At 45.7% G+C, this 16,263-nt stretch overlaps 1 protein-coding gene across 2 annotated transcripts in view; it reads left to right on the top strand.

The window, feature by feature from the left end:
* The window catches only part of LOC105490415 (polypeptide N-acetylgalactosaminyltransferase 15), a 52,093-nt gene that overhangs the window by 19,784 nt on the left and 16,046 nt on the right, over positions 1-16,263 (top strand). For both annotated transcript variants that reach the window (XM_024795604.2, XM_011756003.2), the window contains 4 exons: positions 1,344-1,548; positions 8,894-9,061; positions 11,879-11,996; positions 13,336-13,530. In XM_024795604.2, coding sequence (XP_024651372.1) covers positions 1,344-1,548; positions 8,894-9,061; positions 11,879-11,996; positions 13,336-13,530 — 686 coding nt within the window. The remainder of the gene's footprint in view (positions 1-1,343; positions 1,549-8,893; positions 9,062-11,878; positions 11,997-13,335; positions 13,531-16,263) is intronic.

Here is a 16,263-nt window from a genome sequence, read left to right as displayed (position 1 = left end):
ATCCTTTTCATCACCTTCTTCTTAGGCCTCTTTCTCTCCTTTCCCCTATAGAATCAACCTTCCTAAAACACTGTCTGGACTCTTGGTCTCAGTTTTGCATCTCCTGTTTTCTCTCCCAGACCCATTGTGTTGCAGACTCCCCCATCAACTGCAATGAGACCTCTTTGACCAGCACCGCTAATCTCCTAGCAGCTGCCAAATTTAATGGACCCGTTTGCCTTTGGCTTCCTTGACCACTGTTTTAGGTCAGGTTTCCTGAAAGCAGGGCCTGAGATGGAGAGTCATGTGCATGTGATTTTTTTGAGGGTGTACTCTCAGGGGAAACCTGTAGGGGAATGGGTGATGCAGAAGAAACAGAGAGAAGAGCCGAACAAAGATGTGGTTTCAGATGAAGTCCAGCCATAGCCTGGTCCCATGGGGACCTCTGGAGCGCAGGCTGCACTGTGGGGTCTGTCTTGCTTTTTACCCTGCAATGGTCAGTCATTGACCATGATTGGGGCCAGGGGCAGCACCCTGCATGACTGTCTGGCACCTGCAGCAGAGACCATTTTAATACCCCAAGGTAAGTCTCCAGAGAAGAGTTCAGATTTCAGTTAGCACACATAGCAGCTGGGGACATGCAAACCAAACCAAAACTGTTAAGGGGAGCTCAGGGAATCTGAGTAGGACACTCTATTAGTCTGTTCTCACACTGCTATAAAGAACTGCCTGAGACTAGGTAATTTATAAAGAAAAGAGGTTTAATTGACCCACAGTTTTGCATGGCTGGGGAGGTCTCAGGAAACTTACAATCATGGTAGAAGGGGAAGCATGTCCTACACGGCAGCAAGTGAGAGAGAGAGAGAGAGAGAGAGGAGGAAGAACTGTCAAACACTTATATAATCATCAGATCTCATGAGAACTCACTATCACAAGAACAGCATGGGGGAAACTGCCCTCATGATCCAATCACCTCCCACCAGGTCCCTCCCTCGACACATAGGGATTGTGGGTATTACCACTCAAGATGAGATTTGGGTGGGGACACAGAGCCAAACCACATCAGACACCAACAGTATCTGCCACATTCTTGCTGCTGTATTTGGAAAATGTTAGCAAGTTCTCCCCTTTCCTGGTTTTCTGACAGCATCCCTCTAGTTTTTACTGCAGAGAATCATGGCCCACCCCAACCTAAGGAAGCATCTTACATCTCAGCAACAACCACACTGTAATCATGTTTTTGGTTCTTAGGACCCATGTGCTCACCACAGCTTCCAAGAGACAGTTGCTGACAATTATCTTAGTCACAGTCTCGTCGGTTGTGGCATTTGTCATTCCATTGACCACAACCCTGTTGATTCCAGGACAACTCAAGTCTGCTCTCAGCGAATATGTGGCCAGGCTGGAGGGGGTGAAGTTACTCAGGAGCAACAAGAGGCTGGGTGCCATCAGGGCCCGGATGCTGGGGGCCACCAGGGCCACCGGGGATGTGCTGGTCTTCATGGATGCCCACTGCGAGTGCCACCCAGGTTGGCTGGAGCCCCTCCTCAGCAGAATAGCTGGTGACAGGTAACTTATTCCCTGGGCTTGCAAAGCAAGACATGGGACTGGGAGAAATAGTCTACAGCGTCATCCACTCACAGAACAACCCACCTATTAATTCCTGAGTCTCCATTAGAGAGTGATCTATTCCCTTTGGGTTTTCAGATGTTTAGGTCTTTTAAGAATATGGAGTTAGAGTTGGAAAGGAGGTTAGAGGTCTTCCAGTCCATCTACCTTGTTTTATAGATAAAGAAACTGAGGCTTAGAGAACAGCTTCTATGAGGTTGCAAATACTTAAAATTGTATTAAATTGCATGATAAGGGTAACACCTTACTATGGCTATCATTGACTTTGGTGAAAATTCGGCAATTTTAATCAAGCTTATAACATAACCTGGGGAAAAAGTCTGAACTACACTAGGCCGTAGATTACTCACCCGTAAAAAGAAAGCATTAGGTTCTGTGATCACTCAACAGCATTCTTTGTTTCCCCAGTTTATATAAGGGATCCCTAATTTCCTACCTAAGGCCAGTCCTTGGAAATGTGAAGTTGGAGAGGATTGCATTACATTACCCTGTAGACAAGCATCTTAGCATTTTTCTTGATCATTTCTCTGCTTTCCTTCCCCGTCTGACTGTCAATCTCTTTCCTACTTCCTTGCCCAAGACAAACAGTTCCTAAACATGTCTAGTCAACCATTACCCTCAGTCTGAATATCCCACCCAGGAAAACTGAAACCTGGTGGCTGGCCCACCTTGAACCACCTCAGGCATACCCCTTGGAGCTCAAGTAGGCATGTAGCAGAGTGAAACCATGATCAATAATTGTTTGATGCTGCCCAGCAAGATAGGATCAATGCTAGAACCAAGCCTATAACTTCTATCCTTCACGCCTACCCATGGTGAATGTTTATTATCTCACTTGAAGTTTGGGATGATCCATCAAATATAAGAAAAAATTTCTGGACCACATCGGAATGAATCCTGGAGACATAGGAGTTACCATCCTGCCAAATGGAGACGGTTTCAAATGACAGAAAGTAAATTGTTAATAGTTCAGCATTCCATTTTAACAAAGAAGAATAATCAGAACTCAAGTGACATCAAGACAGATTAATGTTGCCCAGTTGCCCAGTTTCATGAGACAGATTGCCTCTTGACTCACATCTCATAAGAAAAGAAGACACACATAAATTCAGCACTAGGACAAGAACTAGGACACGAAAATGCACAAGCTGGCCAGGTGCGGTGACTCATGCCTGTAATCCCAGCACTTTGGGAGGCTGAGGCAGGCGGATCATCTGAGGTCAGGAGTTCGAGACCAGCCTGGCCAACATGGTGAAACCCCATCTCTACTAAAATACAAAAATTAGCTGGTCATGGTGGTGGGCACCTGTAATTCCAGCTACTCGGGAGGCTGAGGTGGGAAAATCACTTCAACCTGGCAGGCAGAAGTTGCAGTGAACCAAGATCGTGCCACTGCACTCTAGCCTGGGCAACAGAGCGGGACTCCATCCTGAAAAGAAAAGAAAAGAAAATGCACAAGCCCTCTGAAGCTACCGGTTTTGATTGTGTTCCATGCAAAGGACCATCTTGAAATCACAGCAATGTCTATCACTGGAGTCAGACTCTAAAGTTGATCTCACCCATTTCTCCTCTAATTGCCATCTGTTATTACAGACAGGTGGCTCTCAGAGGGACCATGAAGATCTTCTTGTCCTACCTCATGATTTCACTGTCGAGAGCCCTGAGTTCCAGGAAAGTAAAAAAGACCCCTGAGGGTCACACAGCCACTTGACAGCTGGGCTGTTTTCTATGCTTCTTTTATGCAGACATTTAGAAATGCAGTAATTAATATCATTAAACTTTATGTATGTATAACCCTCACAGACTTATTTCATATGCTTTCTTTAATGACCCCCAGGAGATGCCTCAGGCAGGTATTTTAGCTTCTGTTTTATAGGGGGAGAAATTGAGGCTCAGAGAGGTGACATGATGTGTAAGGGCAGAGTCAGGTCTTCTGACTCTGGGTCCAGTGCCCTTTTTATTGTATACACTTTCTTTTTAAGAGTTGGAGAAGCTGGTCAGGGAGAAATATTAGTCACCCCTAACCCCACCCCAGTTGTGAGACATGTATTACCTGCTGTTGTGAGTCCCTCGTATCTGCTTCTCACATCAGGGCCCATTTCACAGAGCTAGGTGAAGGGAGAAAGACATGGCAGTACCTCAGTGTCCTAGGCTACAAAGAAAAAAAGAAAATGGGGCTCCCTGGGAAGCCCTTTGTGATTAAGAGATATTCTAGTTTCCTGTGCCCTTCCCCTCTCCTCTTTTCCCCTCCTGTCTGTCTCTGTCTGTCTGCCTCTCTACCTCTCTCATGGTCTTTGTCTCTCTGTCTCTTGGTCTCTCATTCTGTCTCTCTTTCTCTCTCTCACACACACACATACACACACAAACACACACCCACACCCGCACACACACACACACTCACTGGGCCTCTGATCCTGGTGTGTTACTGGCTTGCCTTCCTCTTTGGGTTCCATCTCTTCTGCGTGATGTGACCACATTTTCATCCTCTCCACACCTCATTCATGGCTTCTTGTCCACTGTTTTCTCTGGGCCCCAGTGTCCAGCTTGTAGACCTTGGCAGGTGAGGATCTGGAAGAAAAGCCACCTCTGGTATCTGAGTCCCACTCTCTCCACTCCACATGGCGCTGCTCTGTGAGCTGTGGCAGGGAGAGCAGCCTCATTCAGCATGTGCTTTTCTCCCCCAGGGACGTTACCCACATGCCTCATGCAAAGCCAAGCTGCGGGAGCCATTTGGTACAGCTCCTCACACGGAAAGGAAAGGGGCCCAGCTGTCTCCAAGGCTTGTGTCAGGAGACATTCTGTCACCAGATGAGGACACAGTGCCCAAAAGACAAAAAAGGGTCTTTAAGAGCTCTTATTTAAAAAAAGGTGGGGTAGGAGTGGTGAGTGAACGGTGCAATAAGCCACAAATCAGCTATTTCAAAGAGTCGTAGTCTCCTCCATACCCTGGCCAAGGAATTCAGAGCCTGCTGACCAGCCTTTGTTCCCTGTCCCTGCCTAGCAGGTTCCTACTAGCCATGTGGCAACTTTATTTGAATTGGTAGAAATCCTTTACCCATGACCATTCCTCCTGACTCCCATTCATCAGCAAATTGGTCATAACATACTGATTTTATTAGAGTAAGACATCTTAATGCCAACTGTCCGCAAATTGTCAAAATAAAAATGCAAATTTATGGTAACGATGATATTAGAGGTGTTCTCTTGGGTTGCACAGTGCACAACTCCTGTAACTGTTCATAGCAACCCTACACAGAGTCTCCCTATGAGCAAGTGATTTTAGGGAGGCCCTGGGAGGTGCTGGTTGATGGCCAGTTTCTACACAAAGTAACAACGAAGGGAATCAAGACTAGCTGTTGTATCCAGCTCCCAGCTGCCTTGTGGACCGCCAGCTCTCATACCCAAGCCAAGCAGTGGAGGCCATAGCCCCGGAAGGATGAAGGTTTCTAAGGGGAAAGGGACAGTCTTGAAAGGGGCTGAAAGATGGTATCATCTCAAGAAGCTGACCAAGTTATCTCTTACTTGAAGATGGGTCTAGAAGATGGGTTTGGTCCCTATCTGCGAGACATCCAGTCCTTCAGGATCAGCCAGGGTTGCTGTGGGGAGAAGCAATGTGGGGCAGGGAGCAGAACACCTCCCACTCTGCCCTTTGAGGGATTAAATGATGGAAAGCAGTGTAAGAACCCCTCGTGTTTGTGCGTGTGAGTCAGTGTGTGTGTGTGAGCGTGTGAGAGTCTGAGTGTGGGGGGAGCGAGCGTGTGCGTGTGTGTGTGTGTGCGTGTGTGTGTGCACGTGTGCGAGCGTCAAGGAGCAGCAGGAGGTCAGGACGCCTCCTGGCCCCCCAGGGGGAGCAGCCTTCTTCAGCTCAGATGCCCCAAGGAAACTCTCCAGCCACCATCATACTTCATACCCCTCAGCGTGACACGTCCTCGTATCTGCTGCTGCAAGAGCTGGTGCCAGTCCTGCGGTCACACCTGAGCAGCAAGAGCTCTGGGAAGGGAGAATTCAGAGCCTTCTGCTTCTGGTATGAGAGACTTTCCACAAACACCAAGAATACGCATGAACTTTCAAAATGGCTCACGTATCATGGACCTCGAGGAACATCCAGGCTCAGGAGAATTAACAAGGAATGAGATAAATGAGGGCTTATTCTTTATCGTGGTAAAAGGTTATGGGAAGCTTGAAACTACAGTTAGCTCTTGAATATCTGGACAGTAATATATTCGTTGATCTCACATATTTCAGTGAGCCAGTCTTTGTTGGCAGCTTGACACCTTATGTTTGCCTTTTAAAATATAAGCACTTGATCTCCTGGAACTTAGAAAGGCTTAACACAGGATCAACCTTGTACCTGCCTGAGGGTTAAAACTCAATTCACAGGTGAGGGAATGATGAAGTAAGCAGACACTTCCAGCTCCTTCCAAGTCAAACGAGGTAGTCTCGCTATTTTGCTTTACATGATTTCCAAGAACACCAGACACATCTGTAGGTACAAAACCACAAAGCTAAATAGAAGACTGTGGGTTTTTTATTTTAATTAATCACCCTTTTTGAGTCAGTAATTTAGCCCTGCTTAGGCAACCACTATGGTCCATAGGAATAAAGACCAAAATAGAAAGCACTCCTCACTTCATTCATTGACATTTATTCTTTATCTCTATCCAAAATGTACTCAGGGAGGCTCATGGTTAATCACTGTTGTACACGGTTAAAATAGAGGAAAAAGAAGATTTCAGAAAGGAAAAGAGGGTATTGGGAGTCAGGGGTAATACAGTTATTAGAAGTAAGTTTTATATGTGACTCTGAGCTTCCAGAAAGACAAAACAAAAAGAGAAACATAATGAATGTTTCTCTTCTGTTGTACTCCTTTGTTAAGAAGTACACAGCACAGGCTAAGTGCAGTGGCTCATACCTGTAATCCCAGCACTTAGGGAGGCCAAGGCTGGCGGATCACTCTGAGTTCAGAAGTTCGAGACCAGCCTCAACAACATGGCGAAATCCCGTTTCTCAACACACACACACACACACACACACACACATACACACACACATACACACACACACTAGCTGGGTATGGTGGCTCATGCCTGTAGTCCCAGCTACTCGGGGGGCTGAAGCTGAAGAATCACTTGGGCCTGAGAAGTGGAGGTTGCGGCGAGTCCAGATTGCACCACTGCACTCCAGTCTGGGCGACAGAGTGAGACCATTTTTTTAAAAAAAGAGGCTGGGTGCAGTGGTTCACGCCTGTAATCTCAGCACTTTGGGAGGCCGAGGCGGGCAGATCACTAGGTCAGGAGATCGAGACCATCTTGGCTAACACGGTGAAACCCCAAGTCTACTAAAAATACAAAAAATTAGCCAGGCGTTGTGGTGCGTGCCTGTAGTCCCAGCTACTTGGGAGGCTGAGGCAGGAGAATGGCGTGAACCTGGAGGCAGAGCTGAGATTGCGCCACTGCACTCCAGCCTGGGCGACAGAGCAAGACTCCATCTCAAAAAAAAAAAAAAAAAAAAAAGAAAACAGAAAAAAAGAAATAAATACACAGCACAGAGGTCTAGGATGAATTGACTGTGGGAATGCTTGAATGCAAGTCCCTTTCTTGTCCTTTTCTGATTGCTGAAGATGGCACGAATTTCATGCATTTCTTCCTAATTCAGTCACACGATTCCCTAGCTCCTGATTCCAAAATTCCACAAAATGCTTTGCCAATAGCCAAATTTATCCATCTGCCTGATTCATTACACAGTAAGTGGAGACTCTGGAACGGGCTCTGGGTACCTTCATTTCCTCCCCAGTCTAGGTTCTCAGTTTTCTTAGGTCAATGCAGGGTACCCCCAAAATAGGGGAGACCCAGAGGGATTATGTTCCCCTTGCCTTCCAGCAGAAACAATGTGAAAGAGGCAGGAAAAGCATATTCAGATCCCTGCTCTACGTATAGACCCCACAACTCCTTACACTTATATCAGTTACCTAAAGCCATAGATTAAAGCAGATAATGAAATCGTGGGACCACCCTGGCTCTCTCCAAGATGATGGAACAGAGGTGGAATTTGATGGTAGTGTAAACGCAGTGTGGCTGGTATCTCCCCTCCCAGGAATCTCACTTCTCTTAGAGTGATACCTTCTAGCCACCCTGAAGTTCAGGCCTCATTCATTCCATGGCACAGATTTAAGACATAATTATCATGACAGGCCAGGGGGAGAAAATGTGATTGAGATATTGGTTAGGTGGATAGCAGCTCCTGGTACACCCACTTAGTTAAAAAGTATATGACCCATGTCAATTTCCTACATCACTCTGCAGTTATATCTCCAGCCTGTGCAAAAAAATAAAAAATAAAAATAAAATTGGGCTAAAAATCACCAACAGTGGCAGGAAACGAGCAAGTAAACCAAGATTCAGGCACTTTGGTTATAGATACCACATGTTCATATACGCATGCATTGACAGTAGGGACGCTTCCAGGGCTTGGAAATCCTGATTTCTCAAGCCAATCAAGTTTTATGCTATAAGGAGGAAGAAGAATTAGACCTGAGAGTAGGGGTCCGTAAACTCTCTGACATCGTGCACAGTAGTTTTTACATGGACATGTAAGTTTTCACTCAGGAGTGGCCCATAGTTTTCCCCTGAATCTCAAAGGGATCAAGGACCCCAAAAGAAGTTAAGAGCCACAGTCCTAGAGCATTGCAGGTGAGAAAGGCCTTTGTGGGAAGTAGTTCAACCTCCCATTCTACAAATGAGGAAACTGAGGCCCAGAGCTGAGCCTAGAACCCCTCTCTGTATCTCTCAGTGCCGTCAAGAAAGGTTTTTGAAGAAAGAAAAGTACTGGCATGCTCTTTAAAGCAATGGACCCCAATTCCTTATGGAAAAACATTTTCTAGAACCCTGCTATACAATATAAATATCACACATGTATGCAAATATAACAATATAAATATAACACATAACAATATGTAATTTAAAAGTTTCTAATAGTCACATTACAAAATAAAAAGAAACATGAAGTTAATTTTAATAATATATTTTAGTAAACCCAGTAGATCCAAAATATTACCATTTCAACATGTAACCAATGTAAAAATTATTGAGATGTTTGCATCCTTTTTTCCATACTAAAGTATTCTCAATCCAGGGTGTATTTTACTCCACACCTGATTTGGATAAACCCCATTTTAGGTATGGGTGTCTGGTAGCCACCATACTGGGCAGTGCATGTACAGACTATGTTTCCAGCCTCAGCAAGTAAATGCTTTATGTCCCTTGTTTGATTCCACAATTCTTTCCAGGAGCCGGGTGGTATCTCCGGTGATAGATGTGATTGACTGGAAGACTTTCCAGTATTACCCCTCGAAGGACCTGCAGCGTGGGGTGTTGGACTGGAAGCTGGATTTCCATTGGGAACCTTTGCCGGAGCATGTGAGGAAGGCCCTCCAGTCCCCAATAAGCCCCATCAGGTGAGGCCCCATTTCACACCTGCTTTGCCATTGCCTCCTCAAGATGGACTCTGCAGCCTGCCTGCCTGGGGTCTAATCCTGCCTCCACAGTTTCCTAGTAAATTACTTAATGTATGCCGCAGTTTCCTTATCAGTAAATTGAGAGCAATTATAGTATTTATTTATAGGGTTGCTGTGAAGATTGAATGAGCTAATATGTGAAAAGCACTTAGAGAGTGCCAGGCACCCAGATGTAGGTGTTACCACCATTATATTGTTGTATTCATAAAGTTCTGCCAGGCTCTTCCAGATAGCATCAGTTAATGCCCCAGTGTGACAACCTGAGATGGAATCTTGGCCCAGCTCTCTCATCAGGTACAGTGTGGATTCCTCAGATCCCATCTTAGCAAACAGGAAGAATTCAAGCAGGTCAATGCTAAGAACCATAGGTCTCAAATATATCCTATTGTATGGGTGACTTCTCATATGCTTGGTTTTTGGATGACTCTTCTATTTAAGTAGATACACTAGACATCTTTTTTCTTTTTTTCTTTTTTTTTTTTTTTTTTGAGACGGAGTCTCGGTCTGTCGCCCAGGCTGGAGTGCAGTGGCCAGATCTCAGCTCACTGCAAGCTCCGCCTCCCGGGTTCCCGCCATTCTCCTGCCTCAGCCTCGCGAGTAGCTGGGACTACAGGCCTACAGGCGCCGGCAACCTCGCCCGGCTAATTTTTTTTTTTGTATTTTTTAGTAGAGATGGGGTTTCACCGGGTTAACCAAGATGGTCTCGATCTCCTGACCTCGTGATCCGCCCGTCTCGGCCTCCCAAAGTCCTGGGATTACAGGCTTGAGCCACCGCGCCTGGCCCTAGATATCTTATGCATAACAAACCACCTCAAACTTGGTGTAAAACACAGCCATTTTATTAAGCTCATGGAATTCTGTGAGTCAGGAATTCTGAAAGGACACAGTGGGGTTGGTTGTCTGCCTCCAAAGTTTCTGGGGTACATAAAGATTTTAAAAGTTTCCCAACATTATAAAGCCAATGAGAGGTGAAGCCGGAATTTAAACCCAGACAGCCAAGCCCTTGAGAACACCGGCTTCACTGCTATGCTATATTTTAAATACAAGGCCACAGTTCATTATTCACAATTGCAAAATCCAAAAAGCTCTAAAAATCAAGCATTTGTTTAATAATTCATTAGGCAGCAAGCCAGGTGCAGTGACTCATGCCTATAATCCTAGCACTTTGGGAGGCCAAGGTGGGCAGATCACTTGAGGCCAGAAGTTCGAGATCAACCTGGCCATCACGGTGAAACCCTATGTCTACTAAAAATACAAAAAAAAAAAAAAAAAAAATTAGCTGGGCATGGTGGCACACTCCTGTAGTCCCTCCAAGTCAGCTACTTAGGAGGCTGAGGCACGAGAATCATTGGAACCCAGCAGGCGGAGGTTGCAATGAGCTGAGACAACACTATTGCACTCTAGCCTGGGTGACAGAGCAAGATTCTGTCTCAAAAACAAAAAACAGAAAACAAAAAACAAAAACAAAAACAAAATCATTAGACAGCAAAAGCTGCCCTGAACTGACATGGGTGTCTGCAGCGGCCTTATTTATCCCACTTACTGCTTACTGTGAAAATATGTGTATGTTTCACTAAAGAAGTATTAGCATATTTGACTAAAGAGTGCCAGCCCAGAACCCACTACGACTGATGTGTAGTATGTGGTGTATGTCCCTTTTGAAAGTCCAAAAAATTCTGCATTAAAAAACACATTGGCCCCACAGGTGTCAGAAAAGGAATGCTGAACTTGTAACATCAAAATCCAGTGAGCATTTAAAATGTAGCATGCACAGAGCTACATATTTTACATGGCTTACCTTTTTCATCCCCTCAAAACCCAATTATGAAACTCTATTTTATCCCCAATTAGAGGTGAGGAAGCTGAGCTCAAAGACACATAGCCCACCTAAGATCTTACAAATTGGGAGTGGCAGAATTGGAAATTATACTGAATAATCATTACAACATCAGTTTTTAGTATTCTGGTATAATGTAGAATTTTTATAACCTAGCGGCCAGTAGCTTTGCTAATGCATTGCTTTTTCTTCAGTAATTAAGAAAAATCTGAACTCTTAGTCATTTACACTTTGAAAAATTCCCAGAGGGTGGCTGCATTAAAATTTGTTTCTCCTAGATGAAGAGACCCTTTTTCAAAAACCTTCTGACTACATCTTCCTCTGTTTAAAATCTCTCTGAGGGATATTACAATCTGAATTCCCTTATTAAAAGTTTCTAGCTTCCTGTGTTTATAATCATTTATTTTTCCCGTAGTGCAGTGGGGACTTAGCTGCTTCCAGGGTCCCTGGTGGGTTCATCATAGAATTGGGGAGAGGGTGGATGGTCATTAGGAAAACAAAAGAGGGTGAGAAAGAGAAAGGAGGAATGAGCCTGACCATGTCGCTGTGTCAGGCCTGGTGCTACCTCTCTCAGGGTACCTTATTTTAACCAAGGCCTTCTTCCCAAACATCTTTCCAGAGGGACTCAAGCCAGAGGGCAGGGGAGCCTCAGGTGTGGTCCCTGGGCCCTCTCTAGGAGCAGTACCTGAGAACAGAGTATAAAAGGCCTAAGCAAGAATAGCTCTGTTTTCATCAAATACTGGGATTTCTGACATCATGGCTCTGCTCCAGTCTTGCAATTAAAAACATTGCATTCTACCTGAGCCCAAAGCCTGTTCTTTCAGTCACTGGAGCTCCCACCTGGGAAACCCCAGCCCCCAGCTTTGCCTGCTATGCTCTGGGTTCTGACCTACAATGTCTTGCCCGTCTTCTGTGTCCAGAAGCCCTGTGGTGCCCGGAGAGGTGGTGGCCATGGACAGACATTACTTCCAAAACACTGGAGCGTATGACCCTCTTATGTCGCTGCGGGGTGGTGAAAACCTCGAACTGTCTTTCAAGGTATGTCCTGGACCAAGGGAGGACACAGGTCGGATTTCTGCAGTGGTGTGTATGGTCACATCTTGAAGGCAGGCATTAGAAATGTCACTGGGAAGGAATGAGGCTGTGGGAAAATTATGAAGTCATTCCTGTATTGTGTGTCAACCCTTCCATTTCTCACAGTTTCCCATCTCTCTTGTGCTGTAGCTTGGTTTCACTCTCAGTGCCTTCATGAAATTGACCCTCAAAACCTGCTTCCAGGAATGGGCATAGTCTCAGTTATTTTAACTTCTGTGCGGAGATTCCAGAGGCTCTCACACATTCTCTATTCATAGCACTCTTAGCATCTCAGTACTTTTTTCGCAGCACCCATAGTCCAAAGCAAATACCCAAAGTTCTGTGTATTGAGTAGTTTGGTCCAAACACTTTAATACTTGTCATAAAAACTTAGCACCTTTTGGGCACTGCACAACTTCTCAAACCTTGGAGTCACCCTCATTTCCTGTTCCACATTGCTTTCTGGCATGATACTTGCTTTTTCATCAGAGTACCCTCCGAAAACCCAACCCCAGAAAAATATTCGTCATCAAAAGTGCAGAGATCTAATGCTGAAAGTGTGAATTACCTGAAGCTTATATTCTGCGTAAAGTCCAACAGATGTCACCATGTTTCTCTCAGAAATTTAACACCAGACCCTACGAGTTTGCTGTGGCACCCTGGGGTACCTTGGCACACAGTTTGGGAACTCCAGTTTTGGTGTTTCCATTAATATGCTGCTTATCCTAGGACCGCTACTCCTTTAACCTTTATCCCCAAATGTGGACTGAAAGGCTTCCTGCCAAGTGACCTCGAGCCATTTGGGAGTGGGAGAGCAGAGGGAAATTTCTTGAAATAGTAAAGACTATGTCTCAGGAAAGCTTGCTTCTGTCTCCACCACAAACAGCCCCTAGTGCCTTTGTAGCACACTTCACAAGCTTTGAGGTATTCCCGGACCACTGGGGACATCTTGTTTCCTGAGGAAGTGTCCTTTGGGGAGTAGGGGTGCTAATTCACAGGCTACATCTCTCTAAGTGCTGGATCTGCATGTGTTTGAAGGGCTGCATATCCAAGTAGTTGCACAGGGATGGCCCCCTTGTCCCCATTTTGGGACAACTGCCTCTATTCTCTCCACCCTGTCACTCCCATGCCCAGAACTTCCAAATCTGGAAACTCTACTCCACACTGAGGACTATAATCATCTTCACATTGAGTGCTCATGATTTCCTGTGCATTTTGCCAGCCCCTTGTAGATAGGGCTCCTTAATTCCCACCGTTCTTAAAGGCGGAATGCCAAGGTATTTATCTTCTCCCTTCGTGGCAGGCCTGGCTCTGCGGTGGCTCCGTTGAAATCCTTCCCTGCTCTCGGGTAGGGCACATCTACCGAAATCAGGATGCCCCCTCCCCCGTTGACCAGGAGGCCACCTTGAGGAACAAGGTTCGCATTGCTGAGACCTGGCTGGGGTCATTCAAGGAAACCTTCTACAGGCATAGCCCAGAGGCCTTCTCCTTGAGCAAGGTAAGGAGAGAGCCGGGTGGGGCTTCTGTGTCCAGCACAGGGCCACCAGCAGGAGGTGGGCCAGGGAGGGCTCCTTTCTTTTGCCTGGAGGGGAAAACAGAAGATTCTGGCTTGAGCTTCCCTCGAGCTGCCTTGTCTTAAGTGGCTCCTCTACCTGGTGAGGCTGCCCTTTGTCTATCCGGCTTCTCCATGGGACATCACAGCTGGCCTTGGCCTGAAGCTCCCTAACATTTATGGGATGACATCTGTGGGATGGGATCCCTCACCTGGGGCCAGGGGAGGGGTTGGCACAGAGAAGCGATGAGCTAGGTCTCCAAGGCCAGGTCTCCTTTCATCCTGAGCAGAGGGCTCAGGGTTGTGAAATTATCCAAGACATGAAACACATACTAAATATAAAAGTAGAGTCCAAAACAAGCCACAGAAAAATAAAAATTTTAAACATTTAACGAAACATCCACAAACAGCGCATTATCAATTGGTCAGCAGCTTTTTAGCTCAGTCCTTCCAGAGTAACCCGTAAATGCCGTTCAGTGTGGGAAGTGGGTTCACAGCTTGCTGTGCTGTAAGTGGGGACTCTGGAGCAGCTCCCACAAGCCCCTCAGCAGCCCACGCTGCTGGGGTGTGAGTTAGATTGAGTTTGCATGCCACAGATGAAGCCTAGCCACTTTAAATGGAAGGACATGCCTGAGTACAGGGCCAGCCTGACAGGGAAGCCCTGCAGAACAGCCCCAATGGCTCCCCTTCCGCCCTGGTCCTCAGGGCTTTGCCTCCTCCCTATTCTAGACCCAGCCGCTTCCCTAAGTGAGAATAGCTTCCAGAGCCTGGAGTGTGTCAGGGCTCCATGAACTTCAAGGATCTTTGTGTCTTTAGCTGGGGAAAGTGTTAACAGTACACAGAATCCCAGGGCTCAACAGTAATTCCTAAGGTAGATCTAGGCAGGCTAGAGTCTCCTCGTGGACCCCGTCAGTTTGCCACACTATTACACAGAGTGGCATTGGCTCCTTTCCCGGTACAGGAGAAATGCTACTAACAGCAGCCTCCTTCATTCCTCCAGGAAGGCATTGCGATGGAAAGGAAAACTCTCACAAGGACCCAGCTCATTTACTAGCTAGCATCTTTGTTCTTCTTTAGTCTCCTTCTCCATCTCTATTTGTGGGAAGTGGAAGCATGTGTCCAACTCTAGATGCCGATCTAGAAGCTGTGTAGTCTGATGGTTAAGCTCATGGACTCCAAGAACAAGATGGTCTGGGTTTAAGTATTGGTTATATGATCCGAAAGTTACTTAAACACTCAGTGTTTCCGCTTCCTCATTTGTTAAGCTTTCCTTCCATTGTTAGGATGAATAAATATGTTAATAAATCCAAAACATGTTAGACGAGTGCCTGGCACTGAGTAAGCCCTGTTTGTGTGTTTACTATTAATACCATCATTATTGCCATGGCTACTAATGGTCAACAAAGGTCAACCAAGCACCTGCTCTGTGCCAGGCCCTGGGTGGGTCCTACAGGGGACAGAGAACCATACCCAATGCTTATCAGGTTCCTGGTGGGGCAGGAGCTCCTCTGGAAGAGATAATGTTAACAAAGGTGGGAATGATTCATCCTAGACAGGCTCATGACAGACATCTTTTCAGGGGAGGTCACATCTGAAGAATGGCTGAACGGGTTCAACTCAGACATCCAGAGGAGTTGGGGGAAGACTCTGGAGCCCCTGAGGGTCAGGCTAAACAGTTTAGACTTTATTCAATTAGCAATGGGGAGCAAGTGGCCTTCTACAGCATTCTGTAGAGGTCCACAGAGTTTCTGTGGTTTTTAATCTCTTGGGTTTCTTTTGGCCAAAGCAGCTATTTTTCTCCCTTGGGATGTCAATTTAGTATTAGCTCTTTGCTTTCAGACTGCATTTATAAAGAATTCTTAAAGAAGTGTTAAATATTGCATACTTTTTGATGCGCCAGACTAACTTTCCACCAGACAGGCTCATTAGGACATGGCATGTTGGCTGTGGCCAGCCTAATGCAACAGTATGCAAATTATTTACAGAACTTCAACCTTCTTCCCACATTGGTTGGTGCAATTAGAAGTACCTATGAATATATACTTTGTTCTAGACAATTACAGAAATTGGGGACTGACATGACTTTTTAGAGCATGACTGGTCTGCTTTTGGGAAAATCCAGTTTGCTTGTACAGATGGTGATTGCAGGATTACTTGTTTGTATTCACCCAAGTCCTTCATTCTATAAAATAGAAAATCGAGGCCCTATGAGATGGTGAGTTGTTAAATAAAAGTAGGGAGAGAACCAGAAGTAGAACTAGAACTAGTCCAACCTTTTAGTATTTTTTGTCTCTTAGCTCTCTAACATCAAAACAGTAATCCTCAAATGTAGACACCATACTTTTCCAGAAATAGTTGGAGGTCCATAAAGAAGCTATCCTCTAGTTCTGTCTGAATTTGGGGGAAGGCAGGGATGTATTTGGTATATAGAAGATGCTCGGCTGGGTGCAGTGGCTCATTCCTGTAATCCCAGCACTTTGGGAGGTCAAGGCGGGCAGATCATGAAGTCAAGAGATCGAGACCACCATGGTGAAACCGCATCTCTACTAAAAATACAAAAATTAGTTGGGCATGATGGCACGTGCCTATAGTCCCAGGTACTCAGGAGACTGAGGCAGGAGAATTGCTTGAACCCAGAAGGTGGAGGTTGTAGTAAGCTGAGCTCACACAACTGCACTC

The sequence above is a fragment of the Macaca nemestrina genome, chromosome 2, assembly GCF_043159975.1.
Source record: "Macaca nemestrina isolate mMacNem1 chromosome 2, mMacNem.hap1, whole genome shotgun sequence".
NCBI lineage: Eukaryota > Metazoa > Chordata > Mammalia > Primates > Cercopithecidae > Macaca > Macaca nemestrina.
Note: the sequence above shows the minus strand (reverse complement) of the source record. Positions and strands in the feature narration are given on the sequence as shown.